Source organism: Acanthochromis polyacanthus, chromosome 18, assembly GCF_021347895.1.
Source record: "Acanthochromis polyacanthus isolate Apoly-LR-REF ecotype Palm Island chromosome 18, KAUST_Apoly_ChrSc, whole genome shotgun sequence".
Lineage (NCBI taxonomy): Eukaryota > Metazoa > Chordata > Actinopteri > Pomacentridae > Acanthochromis > Acanthochromis polyacanthus.
Window position 1 is genome coordinate 1917034 of NC_067130.1, and position 24071 is coordinate 1941104.

At 41.0% G+C, this 24071-nt stretch overlaps 1 protein-coding gene across 1 annotated transcript in view; it reads right to left on the reverse strand.

Moving 5' to 3' along the window:
• The window catches only part of LOC110950181 (ephrin type-A receptor 5), a 73779-nt gene extending 64638 nt beyond the window's left edge, over window positions 1–9141 (reverse strand). The window contains exons 1-2 of the mRNA XM_051938337.1: window positions 8603–9141; window positions 3054–3118 (exon numbers count right to left, since the gene is read on the reverse strand). Of these exons, the coding sequence (XP_051794297.1) occupies window positions 3054–3118; window positions 8603–8702 (165 nt within the window). The 5' untranslated portion in view covers window positions 8703–9141. The remainder of the gene's footprint in view (window positions 1–3053; window positions 3119–8602) is intronic.
• Between the last annotated feature and the right edge of the window lie 14930 nt (window positions 9142–24071).

Here is a 24071-nt window from a genome sequence, read left to right on the forward strand (position 1 = left end):
GTCACACAGCAGCAATCACAAGTCACTCACATGGGTGTGTATTATTTGTGTTACCACATATCTGTGTTGCATGGACTTAACGAGATTGTCGATGCCGTTTGCGGCATGTTTTCCCTCCTTCTGAAGAGCTTGTTGAAGTTGATGGACATTTTTAAAGGGAAGAATCACATTGTTGGACACAAACGATGAACTTGTGGACTTTCAGGTTCCAGGTTATTACAGCCATAATAAACCTGCACCATCCAGCAGCCAGTTGTCTTCTTTGGCTTTGTGTTGTTGAATGAAGCTGCATTTTAAGGCGGACTGCTATAGTTACCAGTCAAGGGAGTGCCTGGTCATGCTTTGATCATTGTCCTTGAAAGCCACATCTGACTACATTGTGGATTAACTCAGTGCTTACGTATTTCTCTAGGGCTGGTCCGAATAGCAATTTCTTGGCTCCAGATATCTGGGCCCAATTGATGACAAATATAGTGCAAAACAGCTGAATATATTTACACGAACGGACATTTCTAGAAAAAAAATGTAAACAAGAGAAGTTGTGCAACTGAAACAGCAGCATATTTTTACAACAACGGACATTTCAGTAGCCTACCTACACTGTCTTTATGTTATGTGCCACAAAGATGAGCATATCTACATTTTTGAGCAACAGTGAACTCCTGGTTTTGTTCGCAATGCAGTCAGCCTTCGAGAAAATGGGTTCCAATGGGGTGGAAGTGGCCGGAACACACAGGCAGTATTTGGCTGCTAATGCCAGTTTCAGGGACTCCGAGTTTTCAGATCTCAAAATTAATATTTGGATATTCGGTTCCAGTCCTATATTTCTAAATAAACAAAAATAAATCGAACCCTTTCCTAACTACAACAATGGAAATGCGGTCCTTAACTTAAGATCATTTGTATTCTGCTTTTATGTTGTCGTGCGTTTCAAAAGTGCAGCTTCTGCCCTTGCTCATGCCGTCTGGTATTTGCTGAACAGACTCCCAGTCATCTTAGCCAAAAGCTGGAGGCAGCAGTCATTGTTCTGCTCTCTGGGAAGCTGGAGGTCCACTCCAACCAGGACCTGCAGCAGATGAAAACTGCTTCCTGTCCCTCCTGTAATCAGATGACTAACTAGTACCTCCAGCTGCCGTCCAGGATGGTGGAGTCCATTCATGGGATGAGAGACTCACTGGAAATGCATCAAGAACCGCCACAAGAGCAACCTGGCCAAGCAGCAGGTGGGGAAACATGAGACTGGACAGAGCCAGAGCTAGCTGGTTAGCAGCAACTGAAGCGTCAAAGCAGCAGAGACATGAATCACTACTTCTGGTCATAACTTTCTGCATTAAATAGGGAGTAAAGACAGGATGCAGTGAGTCGGCCCTTTGGCCTTTAGTTAAAGTGATGGATCCTGTATCCAGGCAACCATATAAGCATCATTTGATCACATGAATTCAACTGAATCTTCGTGTTAAACTGTATTGATGTTACTTAAGTGTTTCCTTCGTCTGCTTCAAAACATTCCTCCGTTAATTACGTTCTATTTAGCGTCACTGAATTCACTGAAATTTATCCAAGTGTTCAAGGTCGTCCATCAGATTCCAAACGCATTTTAAAGCCCTTATTTTGCTCCATTTGGTTTAAATGCACGTTTTGACAACTTTCAAAGCACGCCGGGGCTTCGGAAAAGCGAAGCAGAGGAGGAGAGATGGCGAGATGAAAAGACAAGCAGATGACAAGAATAAGAAGAAAACGGGGAGAAGGAGTCGAGCAAATGTTGAGGGAGGAGGACGGATGGGAGGGGCAGCAATAAGCCCGAAAAAAAGAAAGAAAGTGAAGGATGAGAGGGCAGGCAATGATGGGGATGAAGGGAAGAGGAGAAAACCGGGGATGAAATGAACCATCTGGAAGACGAGACTTAAAAAAATAAAAACTTTTTCAACATCTCATTTAGCCAAGACTGGAAGTGTGAATGTGTGTCTGAGAGTACACTGCAGATGGGGTGCTGTTGAACAAACAATGGCTATTATAATTTCAGTGTCAGACAACAAATTAAACAGGAAAAAGTCATCTTAAAATGTACAGTAGCTGAATACCAAGCTAACAGCTAATTAGGACATCATTATGAGATCCTTACATCGTCTTATCACGCCTTTTATTTCCTTTCTCTCTCCCCGTCCGCCCTGAATGTGGTTATTTATGCAGCTGCATTGTTGAAAACACACACACCATAATCACATCTTCATTAATATGATTGCGCATACGGCTGCTTTTGTCAGCACTATCTCTGCCATCTACATACAGCCACAGAGTGAATACCCAGAGAAAACGCCACGGTCAGCAGTATCGGTCTGGTGTGTACGGCTGCGGATTTTCAGACACGACTTGAGACTATGAGAGATTTTCCGTGTGGATCAAATGGATGAATTCCTGTTTAAACCGGCCACAGCAATACAAACTCCTCGGAGGTTGTGGAAATTCAATTTTTCTAAGGAAAAATTGGCAGATTGTGTTGTCTCACAAGCCGAGTTAGAATTCAAGAATGCATTAATAAATAGTTTGAAGCACCATTTCCTTTTCATTAAAATACATTCTAATGTCATAAAATAACTATTTTATAACTCAAGTAAGTCATTCTCTAATTAGCCCTCACCTTGGGAATACTTGGAAATGGAAATTCAATTCCTGGCTTGAGAATAATATATTCCGTGGTGACTTTCAATATCTTATTCATGAATTCAATTTTCTCCGATAATGAACTGAGAGTTCTTGGAAATGAAACAACCTTTAACCTTGATAAAAAAAACAAAGGAAGAACCTGTGCTTCAGAGTAAAATAATAAAGTATTAAGTGTCTTCAGGCACAATTGAAGAGAGAGTTTAATTCTTAAACTACCTAAACTGTACCAACTGAATATAGGAGTTTCTTTTTGTAATCACTGCTGATGAATTATTTGGTTAAATGAATCTTCGGAACAGTACAAGGTCATTTAAATTACATTATGTCGGAAGCATCTCTACTCAGAATATTACATAAAAGTTAAGCACATTAGTGGGAGCTTTACTTACCCCATTCTTTGGGTAGGCCACCCATCCTAGATCTCCCATCACAGAGCGAGAGTCCAGCAGGTTCACTGTTAAAAGTTGAAAATAAAGATTCTTAGGTACAGACAAAGAACCAATGAATTCAAGAAAATACAAAAGAAAAGAAGAAATAGGCTTCTTCTTCCTGAAACACAGCTTCAAACACTCTATTCATGTGGTTTCCATCTCGTCACGCACTTGAGACCTCTTCTGGTGGAGTTCTTTTATTCAAGGCAAGTCTTCAGCTAATGAAGGCTCATTTCTGTGCAGATTCAAATGGAAATTTTGAGAATTAATGAAACTTGAATCACAAATTTAGGCCTAAAAACCAACATTAATCTGTATTGGCATTTCAATGAAGTAAAACTTTTGGACTCATTTTGGACGAAGTTTGAGTCATTTTTAATTTGATTGGGACCAATTTAAGTCTTTCTGCACAATCTTGAGTCATTCTGGACAATAACTACTTCTGGACAAATTTTTAGTCATTTTTGGCACATTTCGAGTCATTCTTAAACCTGTGACCTAATTAAGAGACATTCTTGACAGTTTCCAGTCATTTTGAACACTTTCTAACCCATTTTGGGGACATGTTCAAACTTTGTAGATAGAATTGAATAATTTGTGGCAAATGTAGAGTCATGTATGAACTCGTTTTTGGCAAATGTCAAGACACTTCAATCAAAATTTGGGATTTTCTTTTTTTAACCATTTAGGACGATCGCTCCAGATCAGTTCCTCGGAGCAACTCTTAGCCCAAGTTAAAGGATTTCTGTTGGTGTGCATTTGTCAAAAATGAAATTCCGAACTAAAAAACAAAGTAAGTCGAACGCAATATCTCCCCAGAGTATGTCTAACATCTGTCAGAATAAAAGAGCACTTTCCCATTTGTAGAATATGCTACCCTGCTATTAATGTGTGACAATTTGCTTGAAATTTCAGTGTATAGTAGTCTAAATGCCAAAAATGAGCAAGTGCATGAGTCAAGAGTGGATATTCACATTCGTTTTACTGGATCTGAGCATCTGTGCATCTTGTTGACCAAAAACTCCCCCTCAAGCTTTATACTCTCACACAACTGAGCGTCTGCAGCACAACCAGCAGCTCAGACGCTTCCATTTAAAAGAAAAACAGAAAAAGAAAAAGACGTCCTGTCCTTGCTCAGCCTCTCAGCAGAAAGCTGTCAAGTGCAATTACTTGACCACTCTGCTCCTCAAAACATGTTTCCATATCTTCCTTGTGAAATACCGGCAGCGGTGTAGCCTCATGAGCAGCGTCTTAGCTCCCCTATCAACGCTTCGTCTACAACAAAGTCACTGAAGGTCTTGGTGGGAAAAAAAGCATCAAACTGAGGTAACTGTGTGCGCATGGAGGAGTTTTTGGATGCATTTGGAGGCCAAACTAAAGTCAACGTGAACACGGTTTCCAGCGTTATCTCGGGTGGCTGGTTGGTTTGACAACATCTGGATGATATCAGGGTGTTAGCAGCGGTCGCTTTTGGTTGGATGTGGGAGAAACAGGCAGGTGAGAGACTTTGGCAGGTGGCAAATCATTCTATCCAGATGACTGAGCCAGAACAAACTGTCAGCAGCAGTTTCAAAGGCACCTCATCAATCACATCAACACATAAAACAGCTCTCCTTTACGCAGCTTTAAAACGTGTCCAGTCGCCACCGAATGAAGTTATAAACGCGTCTCCAGTTCTACAAGGCTGGAGTTCAGCTTCTTTATCTCCTTTGTGATAACGTCGGACTCGTTTTGTGCCGGACACCATGTGTACCCAAACAATAAAAGAGAAAGTCCAACTTAACGGTCCATAGATAAGCTTTTAGACTTTCACATAGAGCAGTATGTTCAAAGCAAATTTACAGTTGCATGCAAAGTGGACAAATTTCTCTTCTCAGAATCTCTCCACCTTAAGTCATGAATAATTTGTGTTCATTTGCAAATTTCGGACTTAATGAAGGGCACAAAATGTAAGATTTGATACGTCAGTTGCTTCCCACCACAAATTAAAACACATTTCCCATTAGGAGACCTTCTTCCTCTGGTTTAAACATAAACATGGAACAATCAATAAACTGTTCAAAGTTCAACCAATAATCCATAAATACTGGCCACAATCATAAGCAGCTGTTCAGTGATATTTACAGTTACATGTGTTATGATAAGCAACGCTATAAAACAGCCAAACCAAGCCCCAATGCAAACAGCAAGACATCCATAAAAAAAAAGAGACGAAAAACCTGCAGCGAGATGATGCACTGATGTATGCAGGAGAAAACATGAGGCGAAAGCTGGCTCACACACTCACACACTCACACACACTCACACACACACACACACACACACACACACACACACACACACACACACACACACACACACACACACACACACACACACACACACACACACACACACACACACACACACACACACACACACACACACACACACACACACACACACACACACACACACACACACACACACACACACACACACACACACACACACACACACACACACACACACACACACACACACACACACACACACACCTCGTCTTACTGTCTCCACTGTTCTGCTGAGAATAATAAAAGATGTCCTTAGGAGGCGATTAGACAACTAATTAGGCCATAAAGAAGAGATAAGTGATACTGAACTAGATCATAAGGGATACGTTACCTCTTCCACTCCCTCTCTCACTCTCTCCAAGGATCAAACCACCTAACAAGTTAGCGCTCGGCGATGACAATGATCTACAGAACTTATTATTAAAAGTCATCATCGCCGAGCGAATCAAGTGATTTAAAGTCTTCGGTGACTTTACTTCAAGGATACATATTTCAAACATGTTGAGTGGATTTTCAGCTGACAGGATTCTCCTTGGGATGACGGCTAGACATTTCTGCTGCGACGCACAAGGCTTTCTGGGTATTTATATTCAAACGTTTGCCTCCTTAGCATCCGGGAAGTTCCAACTTGACCCCATTAGTCTTCAACAGACTCATGCTTCAAGTACAAAGCATGTCATTTCTTCAGCACGGTCGCCTCTTTTTCCCTCCTAACTACTCGTCATGGTGCTCGATCGTGGCATTTACATGTTAGCATGAATGGCTCTGGGCTTAGAGGCCTGATTTCTCTCAGAAAGACAAACATGCACTTCTGTCGAGCCATTTGCTGCAATTTTCTCAGATTCCCCATCCTCATCTGATCAATATCCCGACCAGAGGAAAGTAGCGGGTTTTAAGATCCCTAATGCGTGGGCTCACATTACTCATCTCCTCATCATATGTCAGGTTCGGATTAATCAAACACAATTACAATCCCTCAAACTGACGGGAGACATCTGGCTCCTGCAGTGGGATGGAGAGATTTTCTGAGGCGGAATCACTGATCAGAAGCTCCAGCAAAACAGGAAAACTGTCCTTCAGCTACAAAAACATGAATGCATTAATGAAAGTATCGGGATTTCCCTCTTTTCATTTGTTTGTTCCTCTGTAAGGAAGTCATCTAGATGGACTTTAATTTGAAAAACTGCTGCATTTGCGTGCAATTTTGGTGTCGCAGAACCAGTAAGTGGTCAAAATCCACACAGATTCCCCATATTTATCTAAATCAACCTGGAAGAAAAGTGCTGAATCCCGTTTTTTTCAATTACAAAAGAAAAAAAAATCATTCCAATGAGAGAATTAGGCTAGTTTAATTACGGGATTCTGTCTCCTCTCCAATTACGCGTGCAATCGTATGATTATCCATCGCGATGCAAATATGTGCCAAATTAATCTAAAATTTGTGTCGAACGGCAGCCTCTGGCGAAGGATTCTTGATGGGTGAGGAGCTGAGCAGTCTTATTTTAGGTTAAGTAGAAGTTCAGGGCTTTTCTAGGCAAATTTAAGAGAGAGCACTTGTAAAGAACTAAAACTGTTTTTTTTTTTTTAAAGCATGCTGTCGGAGAGCAGAACTGAGCATCGGCTTGATAATTGAAAACAACAAAGAGAACAAATGTCTGAGCAATTCTAAGATGTAAATGATCAAATGTGTGTTTTTTTAAGAAAAACTTCTCTTCCTGTCTCTGTTCATTCACTGCAGCCTGAAGCTTCCCTTTAACAAGCCTGTCTTTCAACAAAAACGGGGATTCAAGTATTTTTACTGCAACTTCTGGTATCGGTGGTTGAGACCACAAACCTCATCAGTAATTGAACGACTATTTTTCACTCTTTTATGGACGTGTGGCAAAATGTAGCTCATCCAGTAAAGAATAAATGCATAAATTAAAAGCCTGAAGCCACAGTTTGGTCCTTTAACCCAAAAGACACTGAAACAAAGACATCATCCATACAATCTGGCTGAACTTTTTACCTGATGACCTGCACAACTCTCCCATGGACACACATTGGGAGGCTATTTTGGACCAAATAAATCTGCCGTTTGGAGAATGCTCAGGTTGACGAATGTTCTCTCTTTCCCGGATAATGCTGTCTAATGGCCCCCAAACAATGGCATTCATCTCCAGCTATTAAAATGCTGCTCACTCTGCAGACAATAGCGTGGGAACAATATCTGACACCCTGTTTTATCCTCCTTTTCTTAGTTTAGTTTTTGCCTTTGTTTCACAGCTTCGTGTGTTTAACTTCACTATTGTCCACGTTTCTTTGGGATTCCTGGACAATGCAGGTGGACATTAGTTCAGCAGACATGAAAATTGCTAGTTTGCTACCTGCTGTGCGCATATAGGAATTGCAAATGTGGGGAATTATGAGTGTTTCCAAATGAAAACGGTGTCATTATGGGAGGTGACTCACTGTCTGCCAGGTTGGAATCAGGGGTTAAAAGGCAACAAAGGCCATTTTTAATGACACAATTCCACAGTAAACTCAACCTGATGTGCTTTTAAAAATGGAACAAACACAAATGAGGCAATAAAAGTCCAAAATCAGGCGTTAATCTGAGAAATGAAAAAGCCAGGAGGTGAATTAAATTGAAATATTAGTGAAAAATCATTAAACCACAAAACCAGATCAAGAAAATATGGATCCCAGCGGGGCTTTGTGTCTTATTTGTAATGCTATTTTAAATTATTTTAATAAAAATGCCCATTCGGATCAGTGTCACATAGGAACTGGTGAGAATCCTACTAGCTGTACTGGAAAATGTTTCAGATTAATCCAGAGATTTTCGCAGCGCACTGCGCGTCTGTCGGCTGCCATGTCCTCAAAGGACTGGTTATCAGAGAGACGCGTGTTCTGGTCCAAAGGTCCCTCTTTATTATATCACCTTTCACCGTTTCGGAACACGGAGTCATTACAGACTTGGGGGACACAGCTGTCATAAAGATTATCCGCTCGTTTTCATTTTATAAGCGACCTCTTTTCCAACGGCGTCAGACTCGAAGACCGACGGTGGCGGACCTTTAACCGAGCAGGACTTTTCAGAGCCAATTAAAGCCCAGCCGTGCGCCCAGACAGCCGTGTCATTAACCAGCAGAGAAAAACAGAGGAAAAAGAAGCGTCTCTGCACCGGCTCACCTTCGTTTGCGGGGATGCACCACGCTCCGAGAAACGCCACACTCCAAATCCATGTCCATGCCGCCAGCCGGATGCCACAACTCCACCAACGAGATAGCATGGCGCATCCAAAAAAAGAAGAAGAAGAAGAACCAAAACCGGGAACAGAGGGGATGTCTTTTTTCAGTAAACAACAGCAGTTTGGGTCAGCAGAAGACCAGAAAGCGGAGTGGAACCATCTGTCTCTGTGTCATGCGTCCTCTCGGACAGATGAGAGCTCATGTTCTGCTGCGGCTGGAGGAGGTAATGAGCAGCTCAGTGCGCTCTGGTTTGGGAAGGCGGGCAGCGCGCCGGAGGGGGGCGGAGTGAAGCGCAAAGTCCCTCCAATCACAGACCCTCCACAGGTGAACCCCACTGCTGCTGGACTCCGTTATTGTCGATTATTTGTCACTAAATTAAAGTTTCCCTAAATTCTTGTTGTATTTATGGGTGATTAAAACGACACAGAAAAAGTGGATGTTTGATGAACAGAGTGGAGATTATTACATAAAACCATCTGTCCAATCATTTCAATAAAGCACTTTTATTACTCTTTAAAGGAGGTTGATCATAGGGGGAGTTATGTGACTACTGGGGTCTGTTTGTCTGTCTGTTAGCAACATTACTCCATGAACTAGTGGATTTTGATGAAATTTTCAGTGAAGCTCAGAAATGACACAAGGACCAAATGATTAGATTTTGGCTTTTATTCTGGATCAACGGATTTAACTAAACAGTGTTTCAAAATTACTTAAAATTGGTCTAGAATGGTTTAAAATTTGCCCAAAAGGATTCAAATTTCACCTAAATTACAAATAAATTGGTCCAAAATGACTAAAAATCTTTCAAAATGACTACAGGATTGTTTTCATTGTGAGAAAGATTTGTGTGTTTTAGTGACTCCAGAGTTCTGGGAGTCATCCTAAACTGAAGGCTTCCATCATGAACACGTTCTCTACTTGTAAACTTTAGTTCATGTCTGGACAGAAATGACTCAAGGACGAAGTGATCAGATTTTAGCAGTGATGCAGCTTATAGTCTGGATCCACGGATCTGTTACAGATTTCTGTATCATTGCCAGATAGCATCACAGCATCACTGTAACCATGACAACCAGTGAACACTACATCAGCTGCCTGCTGACGATCAATGATTGTGATTCTACTACAAATCCACCACTGAGGACTTATCAGGACTTATCTATCGGAAATCACACGACTGAGCGACCTTTGTGGAGTACTGCACTTTCTGAGTGCTTTTCTTGTTAAAAATGTAATGCCTTCTAAATTAACTGAAGAATAAAGATCATTAGTTGAAGATTTTTCATTTTTTGCTTCATTTAAATAATGTAACTGTAGCACTTTGCAATATATCGTGAGATTATGTTCAAAGAAGCTCCTGGTGCATCTTGCTGGGTCAGCACAAGCACCGTTATTACCTAAAATGCATTTTAATCTCCCTATACAGAGTGTTTTTGTAAATCTTAGATGTGCTGTTAATGTTCTGTGTGTAGAAACAGAAGTGAACGGTGTACAGGAGGGTTTTTTTTACACATTAAAATCAGCTTCTGTGTTCTTTGACCCTGCGGGTTTACTTGGCGATTTGGCAGCGTTGCACTCTGTTCTTCTCTTCTGGTGGTGAAGCTTTCACACCAGCAGCAATAACACAAAGAGCTATGAAAAGGAAAGTGGAGCGAAGCCGCATGACTCATCCAGGAGCATTAGGATGGTCCTTAAGCTCGGCCTCCAGGCAGCATTTCCTGCCCTCTGCATCTCGCTCGCTATTGTCTGAGGGCTTTATGGATGATTTCAGGGTAGATGACGACTCAGGGTGCGACCTTGTAGACTTCCCTCGCTGTGACTCACCTTTCAGATGGTGCTCTCCACCGGTGGTTAGATAGGCTATTCTGAAAGGCAATACTGTTTTTTTTTTAAAAAATCAGAGTAGAAATCCAGATAGAAACCATGGAGACAGAGGAAAAAGTCCCAGATAGATTTTCTTTTTTGTTTCTAAACACATTCAGAGAAGGTTCTGCAAAGTTCTATGAATGTTTTCAGCAGGAAGTTTTCCAGAGTATTCCTCTGAAAGGTAGAATAACTAAACATATACACATAAACATTGTTGGACTCTCAAAACTCACTGTCACACTGAGAAAGTTCATGCAACACTCTGGAAAATTATAGGAACGTTTTATAGTTTTTATGATGTGTTCCCTCAAAAATACCCCCGAAACATCTTTAGAACATTGCAGAAAGAAATTTTCTCCTTTGTTAATATCTCACACCACAAGAAAGTATCACAATGTTCTGCCCTCAATAACATCTTGAAAACATTATCCAAATGTTGCACTGAGAACATCCTTCCTTTGTTGTCATTGTTGAAAACGTGCTATAATGTGTTCCCTCAACAAGAAAGACAAATGTTCTACCTTTAAAATATTACATTACCGTAACTTTACTAAACATTCTGTCATCTGAGGCCTCGGTTGTGGGAACATTTTACAGGTTCTATTATGTGGTTCCTTTACAACATCCTCAGAACATTTCAGCAGAATGTTCTACTTTGTTCACATTTGGGATCACAGGAACCTCTTTTATAGAACGTTCTGTCATTTGAGGTCTCCATAACGTCATTAAGAAATGTTTTCACTGAGAACATCCTTCCTTTGTTACCATCAGGGAAACTTTTTACAGGAGAGCGTTCTATAATGCGTTCCCTCAACAAAAAGGCGAGGAATGTTCTACCTTTACATATTACAATACAAGAACGTTATAAAACGTCTTCTGTTAACAACAAAACAAACAGTCATGTGAGGCCTCAGTCTCAGTAACTTCTGGATAACATGTTAGGAACGTTGCTTTGAGAACATTCTTCCTTTGTTATCACTGAACATTGAACATGTTCCTCAACAACATAAAAAAAAACATCCATAGAATATTTCACTTCTGTTAATATATCAGATTACAGGAACGTTTTATTCAACAACAAAACAATCTGAGGCCTCAATAGAGTCTGGAGAACCTGGTTTGACTAGAGGTTGAAGAAGGTTTCTTCTTTGTCATCATAGAACATAATCTGTGTTCCCAACAACATCCTATAAACGTTGACATTTAAACCTTATATTATGTTTATAGGATGATTACTGGAAACTAAAATGTTCTTAAAATGTTCTTAGACCATTTGTGAGAAACATTTTTGAAAAGAAAATCTTCTTAGAACTTCCTGCTAGCTGTAGTTTGGCATGCAGCTCAGTTCTTCATCAGTCAGAGGGTCATTTGGTTAAATTGTCGACATCTAAACCGCTTTGGCACCGAGACTCTAAAGTCCAGTTTCTAGTCCGGACTAGTGACCGAGCGTTTTCTGTCTCCTTCTGGGACTCGGGTCAGCAAACTCTGTGTCAAGACTTGTTTGCTTTCGAAGGCATTTTATTGATGTTTTCCTGCTGCTGTTCATTCTTGCAAAAACACAGCGGTCTTTTCCCCACATGTGCTTTCACACTGGTGACAGTGAAGAGAAAAATACTCTGTAAACCTGGTTCTGAATAGTGGTACGGTCTAGTGAATTCCTACGTGTTTGTCTGCTTGGTCTGCAGGTTTAACATCACAGGTTAAACTTACTAGTTGTCATAATAGTTTAAATCCAACGTTCAAGATATTTTATTTCCAATAACGTTCCTTTGAAGCTAAAATAATGTTTTATCATCAACATTCTCAGGATGTTTTCAGGAATACAGAAGATTTTCCATGACAACGGAGGGATGTTCTCAAACCAACTTTCAAAAAAATGTTCTCCAGATGTTATCAGGACCTCAGATGACAGAACGTTCTTTATGACGTTCCTGTGATGTCATATATCAACAAAAGTGAAACATTCTGCCTTTGGTGTTCTGAGGATGTTACTGGGATGTTGCCGAGGAAACAGATATAACCTATAAAAGTTTCCCACATTATTCCACAACAACTAAAGGACAGATGTTCTCTGCAGCACGAAGAGCGTAGCTTTGGTTAAGCTGCCTTTTAAAAGAATATTCTGGGATAGAAATGGAAATTTCATGCTTGAACTCTTAGCAGAACTTTGAAGGTTTAAAGTTACCTTATTTTCACCTGTGGGTAGATTTGTTTTGCAGAAAAAAAATGATTGCATTTGGTATTCTATTACAAATCTTTGCAGAACTTACTCAGAACATTTTTGGAATATTCTCAGAAAGACTTTATTTTTTAGAATCAGTTTAATTGTATTATTTCAGTGCTGTACATGATGATAAGCGTGTTTATAGTTTATCCTCAGCACTGACTCAACAGTCTAGACAGAGAGGTTAATCAGTAACGGTTGATCTTAAATGAGCTCATAAAAGCCTCTTTATTTAGCTGTTGTAGGTACGTTAAGAAACAGACCGACAAAAACACACAAACCGTAGCCAACTCCCAACACATAACTGTGATTAACACTCTGTTCTTTGGCTGAATAAAAATGTGTGAAGTAAAACATTCCTGCTGTATTATTTTCCTTTTAATCTGTGTTTTATCCTCATGATTCCACAAAGTGTGTCAAATGAATTCAGATCTACAGGGAAATAAAACTTTAAGATGCCGTTTGATGGTTCGATAATGTCATGTTTAATTACTTTGGACGCTTCCTCACATTCATTCATGGAGGTTAATGGATGCAGTGTCTCTTTCTTTTCCCTTCTTTCTCAGTTGTTGCTTCTATTTTTATCTTATTTGTGCTTGCTGCCTGTCCTTCTGCTTTTTCCCTCCTCGTTTTCACTCCCAGAGGTACAATTAGATTCTTTGATCACTCTTGGTGATATTCTTGCGGCTTTCCTTGCTGACACCTCCTACGCTCTTTTTGCACATATATGAATAAATACATATATGTATTAATTCCTTCCTCACTCACCTGAACCTCCCACATCACCCCAGCAGGTGCACACACCCCTGCTTCTGAATTTTTACCCTCTTCTGATTTGAACTGTTTCGTCTTTTTCCAATAAATGATTTAAAAAACGCCGTTCGCCAAGCCTAACTGTAGGTGTAATGCCAGGGTGGTGGTGTACTGTAGACGTGTAGGGGTCTGATCAGCACTGACAGCGGGTGTGGAGGTGGTTCTGGGATGCCAGAAACTGTTGTTGTCTCCTGGAGGTGTCGCTTTAATTCTATAAAAGGTCTGCGGAGGAAAGTGAAAGAAAATAATCCACCTCCAAACCTTCACCGTCAGCCGTCGGTGCGAGGGATCTTCTCGTTTGTCTGAGTGTGGATTTTTCTTATCCTCTCAGGTGTTTGGTAAATGGATGGAAGAGGAGAGGTCAATTTGAGACATTTTCAGATCAGCAGTAATGGAGTTTGGCGGCAGCGGATTTGCATAATAGCAAGGATGGATAGGTAGGAAATTAGGAACTCACTAAGAAATGGATGATACCGGAGGAGACGAGAGGCTAAATCAGGAAACCAAACAGCAACACGTTATGTTCTCTAAATGCATTAATGTGTTGAATGTGTCGAGCAGCGTCACTCTGATGGATGTATTCTAACAGAATTAGAATAAGATGTCATTCCATTGTCACATCAGAAATGTCACTACTGCATTTTTCTATATTTTCTTTACATGCATATGACTCATTATTTCCCCCCAGTTGCTTGGTCCTGCTCTAACCACATGTGGACATGGATCAACCGGAGAACCAGAGCCAGGGATCAATGTTGGCATTTGTTTGAAATCACATTATCTAACAGTCACTCTCCCTTTAGTTACGGCTGATCTCCACTAACTCCAAATGTCTGCCTGTTTAGCTGATAAATACTCCGCTAAAGTCAACATCTTATTGCTAATTGTGTCTGCATTTTACAGTGTGCAATGCATTCATCAGAGCTGTTTTACTGCCTACTGTGGCAGGTAAAAATGTGGATATCAGAGTGAGCAAAGATAACAAAGTTGGGCTCCAGACAACCAAAATAATGAGCTGAAAGAGGCTGTAAAGCTCCATGGAGCTGCAGCTTTACAGCCTCTGTGGGTTTGAGGCTCCAAGTGTCACAGTCATCTGATGCACTTTTTACTGTGAGCAAAGATAGAGATGAAACCACTTAAAGGGGAAATGCAGGGATGATGTTGTAGCTTCAGTAAATGCTTTTTTTGTATTTTTGCATCATATTACCTTCTGTAATGCCCAGTATAGGTTTCTCTAATCTCCTTCTTCAGTGACATGAAATCCGGCTCACTAGTAGATCTAAACACACACCAAACTAAAACACAGAGAATACAGTGTAAAATGTCAAAATGAACATGACACTCTAGTAGGAATCTCAACCATTTCCTCCTCTTTTCTTTGGTGGTTCAACATCTCTGTAGGATTTTTCTTCTCTTTTTTTCCCAGTTGGATAGAGCACCGTATTAAAGCATTTTCCAAAACCAGTGGTTTGGTGCAATCAGATGTGATGGCACCTCGGGGGGTGGAACAGTCAGCTGTGATTTAGTGTCTGCCCACTCGTGACAGTAGGGGAGGGAAAGGGGAAGCAAGGTCATACAGGGTCAGTGGAGCGCACACTGGCACACACATGCATGCATGCACACGCAGTTGTTAGAGGCGGCACTTTGTCGGCACGCTAAAGACACGTTTGTTGCAGAAGCAGGAAGTCAGAAGTGACCGTCTACCAGCTGAGAAGACCTCACTTCACACGTTCTCACATGCAAAAAGGAACCGACTGCAGCAGCTTTTTATCCTGCAAACTGCTCAAAATAAAATCGATAAATAGAATCTGCCTTGATGCATTTTTAATTTAATTAACTGAGCTTCTAAAGTTTCCCAGACAATAAAAAATACACCATGTGGATATGTTAATAAGATTAAAAAAAAAAAGATTCCCACCAGCAGATATCTTTTATCTTTCTCTATAATCTTTCTTTTTGTATATGTTTTACTTAAATCTACAGTGTTACTTCCACAAAAATAAATTTAAAGCACATTATTGCTTCTTTCACATGATGATATTTTCTTCTTCTGGAATCAATAAACTGTAATATTAGTGGTCCATGTTGGTTGTTTTAATAACAAAAAAGAAAGCAACTTAAAGAGGTGCCATCTAATGTTTGCATATTTCTACCTATTGATTGTTTAACACTGTTAAAAGAAAAATACACCAGCTTCATAAAGCTTCTTTATAAAGTACAGGTTCTTATCATTGATAATATCTATTTTAATGCACAAGCTATGCATGTTATATACAAATGTGACATTTCTCAATGGTTTTAACCCCCAACTCACAAACACACATGCACTTGCACACATGCAATCACCACACACCCCAATTTCCAAAATAATCAGCTTTGGGGCTTGACCAGCTGGCCTCTGCTGCAAGGAATTGTGGGGTTTTCCAGTAGGCCATGACAATATGTGGAGAGGCATTTGAACACGATGTTTCCAGAGCAATATTTGCTGTTTTACAGGGTTTGTTTTGCTCTGGAGCTGCTGAGCCATCGGCACGATGGGTGGAAACTATAAAAACATCGCTCAGAGGAATGTTAAATTAACTGCAAATCTGACTCTGCAACCCTGAAAGAACTTTGGTAGTGTAAAGTTAAAACTTGGACAATGTGGATGTGTGATGTTCCCTAAAAAGATGATGGACTCTTCTGATGGCACACATATTTACATTACACAACATGAAAACCATGTGTCTAATTGCTAACTTGACTTATGGCTGCATTCCTTTTAGATATTCCAGTTCCTTCAGGCCCTGCTGTTGCACATGTGCCGTCATTATTTCAGGTGCTACACCTTTTCTTTCCCTGACTAGTCCACTGCAGCCTCTACAGAGGGCAGGAGGCTGAGTCCAGAGCTCCTGCAGGTCGGCTAAGTTTACTGTTCATTGAGGAGATGACAGAGAACCTGGGAGACGGTGTGAACATCATTAGCTGTTCAACCCTCATGGTGAAACTTCCTCCTGTCAGGTAAGAAGGAAAAACAGCGACTGACAACTCCATCACGACTCTGCAGCAAGAACTGGCTGCTTTGAAAGAAGTCTCAACAAGACACTTACGGCACCACGCTGTCTGCAAGACACAGCCGAGCTTAACAACCGTCAGAGACCACTGCAAACGGTTCGAAAAAATGAGAACAACTTCTCCCCGTCGTCCCGCTGCAATTAAAACAACCTGCATTGCCTTTGGTGGTTTGGTAGCTCCACTCGACAAGTTATCAGCTCTCAAACAAAGTTCTGCATTTCAAATTCTCTGGCCTCTCTTTGACCCCAAAACATGGAGCTCTTGTTTTGGGCTTATAAAGAAGGAAAGCACGCATACACACACACACACACTGACATGCACACACGCACACATACACAACCCCCTGGGCATCGTTAAGCCCTGCTTAGCAGCTCAGTGAGGCTGGCAGGCAGTGCTGCTGATATTCTCTCTCTATTTTGGCTGCTCCCCTCTGCATGCTGCTCCAAATCCTACTGCTCTCTTTTCACACATTTTATCTCCAAACTCAGGACCTACAGAATATATACTTCATATGAAAAAGAGTGTGTAGGGGCTGAGGAATAACTTATTCTATGTGCAGTCCGTGGAGGAGAAAAAAAAGAGGCTGAGGATCTGAAGATGTTGCATAAATACTAAATAAAGACGCCGAGCCTTTGATTTAGATTCTTAGTAAATGGAACGAAGGACACTTTTGCTTAATACACTCTGATTACGCACAATGCAGCATAGCTTAGGTTTGAAAGAAACGCAATTAATCAGTCAGTTCATACATTTATTTGAGTTGTTTTAAACCGGAGCGGTATGAAAATACAATGCTACTGTACAGGGGTTTATAATGCATTAAAATCAGCACATTAACTAAATGTTTTGTGCAGAGCAATCAGAGGCACGGGTGCACCATTCATTACCTTCCATTGTGGAAGTGTGTGGGCAGACAATCGTGCCGAATGGGAAGAAAATAACAATGTATAAACAATGGAGAGACAAATCGGCAGGGCTGGATTTAAACAGGAAAAATAAAAACACTGATTTTGTGTTGAATCCTAAAACATAACTGATGGAGAAGTGGGATGAGACTGGTTCCTATCAGAGGAGCTTCTGGCCCCCCGTCATTTAATATTTATCATGCGGAAATCCGTCAGTGTAGAAATGTTGACGTCTTCTTTTTTTTGACATTTTGGGATGCATAAACAATGCCTCGACTTACCCTCAGGTTCATGCAATCCCATTCGCAGGAGACAGCGTCTGCGGTTTGATTACACAGAAGTCAGCTCAGAGGAGAGATGAGGTTGCTCCAGAATTCTGATTATTCTCAAAACCAGGGCTGCTATTTTGGAGTTATATAACACTAAAAACCCCCTCCTTCCTTTGCCCCACAACGTTTTGGCATCTTTTTCTATCGATTTCCTCCATTTCCCAAAGGCAAGCCCCGCTCCCCTCTCCTTTTTATCTGTTTCATCCTTTTTGTCTTTCCCAATCTACCCCTCCTCTCCCTCTCTTCTCTGCCAGTCTTCTCTCACATCAGCTTCTCTGCTCTTTACTGACGCTTCGCTTTCGTCTCCCTCAGCTTTTCCCACCATTACGACATGTGATGCATTCTTGCCTCTTTTTTTCCCGGGTGCTAACCTTTCCTCGTCTTTTTTCCTCCCTCCTACACTTCGCTCTCGTGTCACCACGCTCTATATTTATATACCGATCCCTATAATGTGATTAAAGCAGAGCCTACAGTGAGTTTGGTCTACAAACTTCAAAAGTAGAGATTGTATTACTGCAAGGATTTCATTATACAGCACGTCTAGCCGAGTCGCTAAACCCCCGCGTCTCTGCAATCAAGCCGTTAAAAATTGAACAACAAGCTGTAGAATTAAATCATAATTGATGGGATGTTCCTATTCTGTTTGAGCTTTCTGATGATGTTTAGTCCTCCTAAGTATAGACAGACATGAGCACACACACCCTCCCATCGCTGCAGCCCTTTATTTCCTCTTCCTATTAACCTACAACTTCCACATCATGCTGGCTACACATACGTACTCACACCCTGGGGATCCAGGCTAATCCAATCAATTGTTCGTCTAGTTCAATTGCGGTAACAAAATGCTGCTGTCTCTCCGTTTTTTCCAGCCTATGTCCAGGTCTTATCCATCTATGTACAAATCCGGTCAGCATATGGTGACTTCCTATAGAAAAGATAGCATGCAGATGTAGAGAAGCAGAGTTCCATATAATGCCATGAAATCCGTGAAATCACATATGTGAACATCAAAACAATGCAACAATGCACAGAGCTGCAATGCACTAAAAACTACCTGCAGCCTAGAATGTTTGTGGTGTTTTCTGAATGTTTTGAAGTCTGAATACAAAGCAAAGAGGCCCACTGCACGACATTAGCAGTATAGCATCAATAGCATTGATCTGACAACAGATCAATGAGTGACAGAACGCTACGCCAGCAAAATGCAGCCAGAAAACCTTGATCGCTAACACTCCCATCCTCTCACTAGCAGGAACAGTCGATAAGGCAAGTATTCATAAAGATAACAATGCTAGTTTTTGAAATCTGAGTAAATATGAGGCGGGATATGAGCAGTTGAAGGAAAACGTGACAAAACGCTGCTGTTTGTTGGGGTTCGTTGGCAGCATCACTACAGTTTTGTGCTACTGAACAAATTAGATTTTCAGTCAGCAGTGTGCAACCAGTGAACAAAGAGCAGGAAATCAGTCCCAAATGAAGAGGGGAGTGTAAAGCAAAGCCTGGGAGGGTCAAGAAACCACTTTGGAGCAAACTCAAAGCACTTGTTTTGAGCATGGCGGCTAACAAAAGACAGCTTTTGATGTAAAGTATTGATTTAAGATTTTTAGTGCTAATTCCTTTATCGATTAAGTATCGACACTGAGAAGAAATCCTCTAAATCCAAAGGCCAAGACTCTGTAACCATAGCACCATTAATAAAACACACTGCAGATAAAGTAACCACAGAAATGTCTCTAAGCAGCATTCAGCGGCAACACTGACACAAAAAAAGTAAAAAACCAAGATTGCTAATGGCCATGATGCATTTTAGTCATCCAGAGGAATTTAACTGACAGCAACAGGAGCTGCATGGAGTAGCTTCCCCGTTTAGCCACAGAGCAGGTTGATTGACCAATCAGAAGTCAATATTCAGATGATCTGCAATCAGAAAAATCAATGTTTCCCCTCCAGCGAGAGTCAGTCACATGTAATACTCACTCATGAATTCAACAACACTCCCATGCAAACTGTTTCCATATTTACCTCCTGATTCCACCTCCTCTGACCTCCACATATGCATCCACACATGATGCTCAGTTTAAATGTTACATGTGAAAACGAATGAGTCCCTGCAGAGCAATGACAGACTGGGAGGCGTGTGTGGAGCTGGGGATAAAGCCGGGAGAGTACGGATGGAAGTTCCCTCGGGAATAACCATAAATTCTACTCGCCTCCCGGTTACACACAGAATAAAAGCATATTCTGGTGTACACGGCTGCATTTCTATCTGTTTGTATGTCAGCGGCGGTGTTAAATCAAAGCAACTGGACGTGGGTGAAGACTTTTTAAGTGTTTTTTGTCTCTGATCCAAAAGGTTTCTTCTGAACGGGTTCCAGGTGTTCGGTCTTAATGGGTTCATTCACATGCTCACACATGATGTCAGGTCCCATGATGGTCATGTGATTGTATGTTGTACAGTATGTGTAATAGTGTAATCTGAAGTTGGGGGTCTGAACAGATGTCAAAGCACATGCATGTAAAGATTTAGATTTGCAATTCATTGACTCATTTCATGTCACTGAACCCTGAATAATTCAAAAGTAAATGTTATTACTTCTGCTGCAGCTTCATTTTTTCTGTTTTGAAAATGTTCTGAGAAAGCTCTGCTAATGTTTTCAGCTAAAAGCTTTCTTTAAGTTCCTAGAATGCTTTCATTAAAGGCAAGATAACTTCAGATGTTCCAGAAATGTTGTGCCCTAACATTCTCAAAACTGAATGTTGCACTGAGAACGTTCTGCCTTCTTCTCATGGAACATTGTGGGAACATTTTATAGGTTGTATACGGTGTTCTCTCAACAAAAAGCCAAAACATTTTACCTTGAATACGTCACGTTCTCTTTAAAAAAAACAAAGAAAAAAATCTCTCTTCTGAGGCCTTGATAACATCTGGAAAACATTTTTTGAATGTTTGAGAAGTTATTCCTGTGTGGATGTCATCTGTGTTCCTGACAACATCCCACGAATGTTGACACTAAATAGTACATTTAATTAACAAGAACATTACTGAAAATTATAACGCATTATTAGAACGAGCTAAATGCATTATTAGCTAATGTTGTGGTAATGTGGGAACGTTTAATGCTAGCTGGTGGTTTTAAATGGTTTTAATATCAACCAAAACAATGTGTAAGAATAATGTAAGAAAAATGTTCTATATTCCTTCATTCTGTTGGAGAAATTGAAGTGTCTGTTTTTCCACCTCCTCTCATTTCATCCATTTCTTTTTGGGTGCATGCACTTTTCAAAACTCTTCACGTAGTCCCATTTGCATATCGGGACAGTGAGCTCGTTTCGTGAGAACTGACTTTATTAAATCCACACTGAAGAACTGGAAAGACAAAAAACGGTGACAAGAGAATATTTAGATTCTGCAGAGGTGCAGCGTAATGGAAGGAAAATTGGCTAGAAGGTCAACATATCAAATACTGACACTCTGAAAAGGAAAAGTGAATTAGAAAGTTAGCAGCTCCTCCAGAGATGAAACTGACAACTGCCCTTCACAAAGCGGTGAAATTCTGAAAGATAAATGAAACGAATGTGACAGCACATCATCTGTTTGTCTTATTGAACTTGTACGAATCAAACACTTTGGCTCTTAAGTCTTGGTGAAAATGATAAACCCTTGCAATTTCCTTCCAGAGGAAAAATCAGCAGTCTGGTGGATGTGAGTCCATGTCATGCAGAGAGCCTCCTGAGTACAACAGACTACAATTTGCCACAGTCTGGGATTTCACTGGGGTCTTTTCAGGTATGGAGGATCGTCCGTCGTGTTCGCCAGGGACCTATATTTTTCCATACCCTGCAAAATTGATTCATTGCGCCATTGTGTAGCAAAAATGTGCCAGTAATTAAGGGCAGTAGAGTCAGGGCAGGGGCAGTCTGTCTCAGCAAATTCACTTCTTACTTTGCTTTTGAAACATTTCTCTTTCTTCTTTCATGTATAATAAACTTAAGCTTTTTCTACCTCGCAGGTTTATTATTTCAATCAACCTTTACGTTGCTGGAAATAAGAAGGACAAGGAGAATCTTTCATCTCTTAGGCTTAACCTGCTAAGTGATGAGAAAATATTTAATCTGTTCTTGCACCCAAATGGGAAAATAAAATAGAGACGTTTGCAAACCCTGCGTATCACTGTCTGAATAGCATTAGCTGCATCCTCGCCAGCCGTGGAGGAAGCGGAGGTATAGCACGCCACGTTAAAGGAGGACATATATGCCGCGCTGGTGTCGCTGCCTGATGGCTGCAGACACAGATGGTTTTGCGACTATTCTGCCTGCCAGGAGAGAGCTGGCACAGCTGGTGGACGCTGCAGAGGCTCTCTGATAACAGCTTGTGCACGGGCTCACAGCGTATCACTGGAAAAAATAAGCCTGTTGTGCTCAATAGATCATTCATTACACTCACATTTACATGTTTTGGCATTCAGCGGCTCTACGGTGAGTCCAGTGGTTCAGCACACGGTTATGGGTCATAGAAAGAAATATGGTCACTATGATGGTGAGAACTGACTCTTATCAATTAAACGTGATGTATCAGCTTGGTATACAAACAGCAAAAAGCCACGACTTTGATCCGCTGGTTTACTGACCCCACCAAGGATTCCTGAAGGTCAACACGGCAACAGTTTTCTTGTTTCGGAGGTTTTTTTTCTATTGGCCATATGTCACGCCACATTACAGTATCCATATTTTATGTTAAATGCAGCTACTTGGGATGCAAAACAAATTTTTACTTAAAAACCAGACGTTACAATGCCATCCCGTCTCATCAGGCCTCATCATTTACTTGCCAGGGGAGCGGCGGCACAGCTGGCGACACTACAGAGGGGCAGAGATAACAGCTTGCAGCCAGACATATAGGACAGCAGTAAAAAGAGACATTAAAAAGACCTGATGGCTTTATGTTTCTTTCATGGGCAGGGAGACACCGAGGCTAAAAACTGCTGAAACCACTGATTTCAATCAAGGGTCCAAAAAAAAACCTCCATTCACCCAGATGTGATGAACTGTGCTGTTTGAAGAAGACAACAGCAGTTTTACAATTCACACAGCGAGATATACTGTGAGTAGCTGCAAATATATCAAAGTAATTAACAAACCTCATTCATCAAGGACAAAAAAAAAAAAACCCGAGAGAAATCTTTTTTGGGAAGGTAGCAGAAAGGTTTTCGTGCTCTGTGCAGTGGTGCAGTGCGGTACAGTTTGTGAAAAAATAGACCTCTTAGCAGTATTATTAACAGCATTAGACATGCACAGGGACTGGAAGGATGCACAATAGAATAAAGTTTCAACGCTACAAGAGTCCAAATTCCTCTCTCAGCTTATTCCAATCCCCTCGATGCAACCTCTGTGGAGACCTGAGCCATCCAGCTAATGCCGGTATAAAAGAAGTGGCTGATGAGCCTGCCTTCCAATTTACCATCCAATTTTTTTCTCAATAAATAAGAAAAACAACAAAGAAACACACAGGATAGTGGCTGTCATTGTGCTTGCATGTGTTTTTGTATATGTGTGTGTGTTGAACAGGATAAGCGCTTTAGAAAAAGGATGGATGGATGGATGGACCCACATTTCTAATTCAGGGTTCATGCTGGATGCAATGGACAGATGTCAAAATAAAAAGCTCTCTGAGGATGCCAGCGCTCCATCATAGACTCGTATATGTAAACCAGAGGAAATTTTTATTAAGTTCTCACTTCTGATGTTGCCACAAGAAAGGAGAAGAAAAATAATTAAAGGCATCATCAAATATTCACACATCATCTCGGACCATCTGATGTTGTCTCAGATGTGTTCTCTGCTGCAACTTAAATAAAAAAATGCAAACATGAGATTAGGCAGTTATACAGGAGACGGCTTTCTGTTCTGCTTCGATGCCACAAACACACAGATCAGCCACGACATTAAAACCACCACTAACACTGCATCGGTCGTCTTTGTGCCACCACAACAGTCCTGACCTGTCGAGGCGTGACTCCACAACACCCCCCCCCCGCCCCGACGGCTGCAGAACTTCAGCAGCACATCCCTTAAGTCCTGCTATTTGCCAGGTGGGGCATCCATGGATCAGACTTGTTTTCCCAGCACATCCCACAGACGTTTATCCGGATTCAGATCTTGGGAATTTGGAGTCAACACCTTGAACTCCTTGTAACGTCCCTCAAACCATCCCTGAACAAT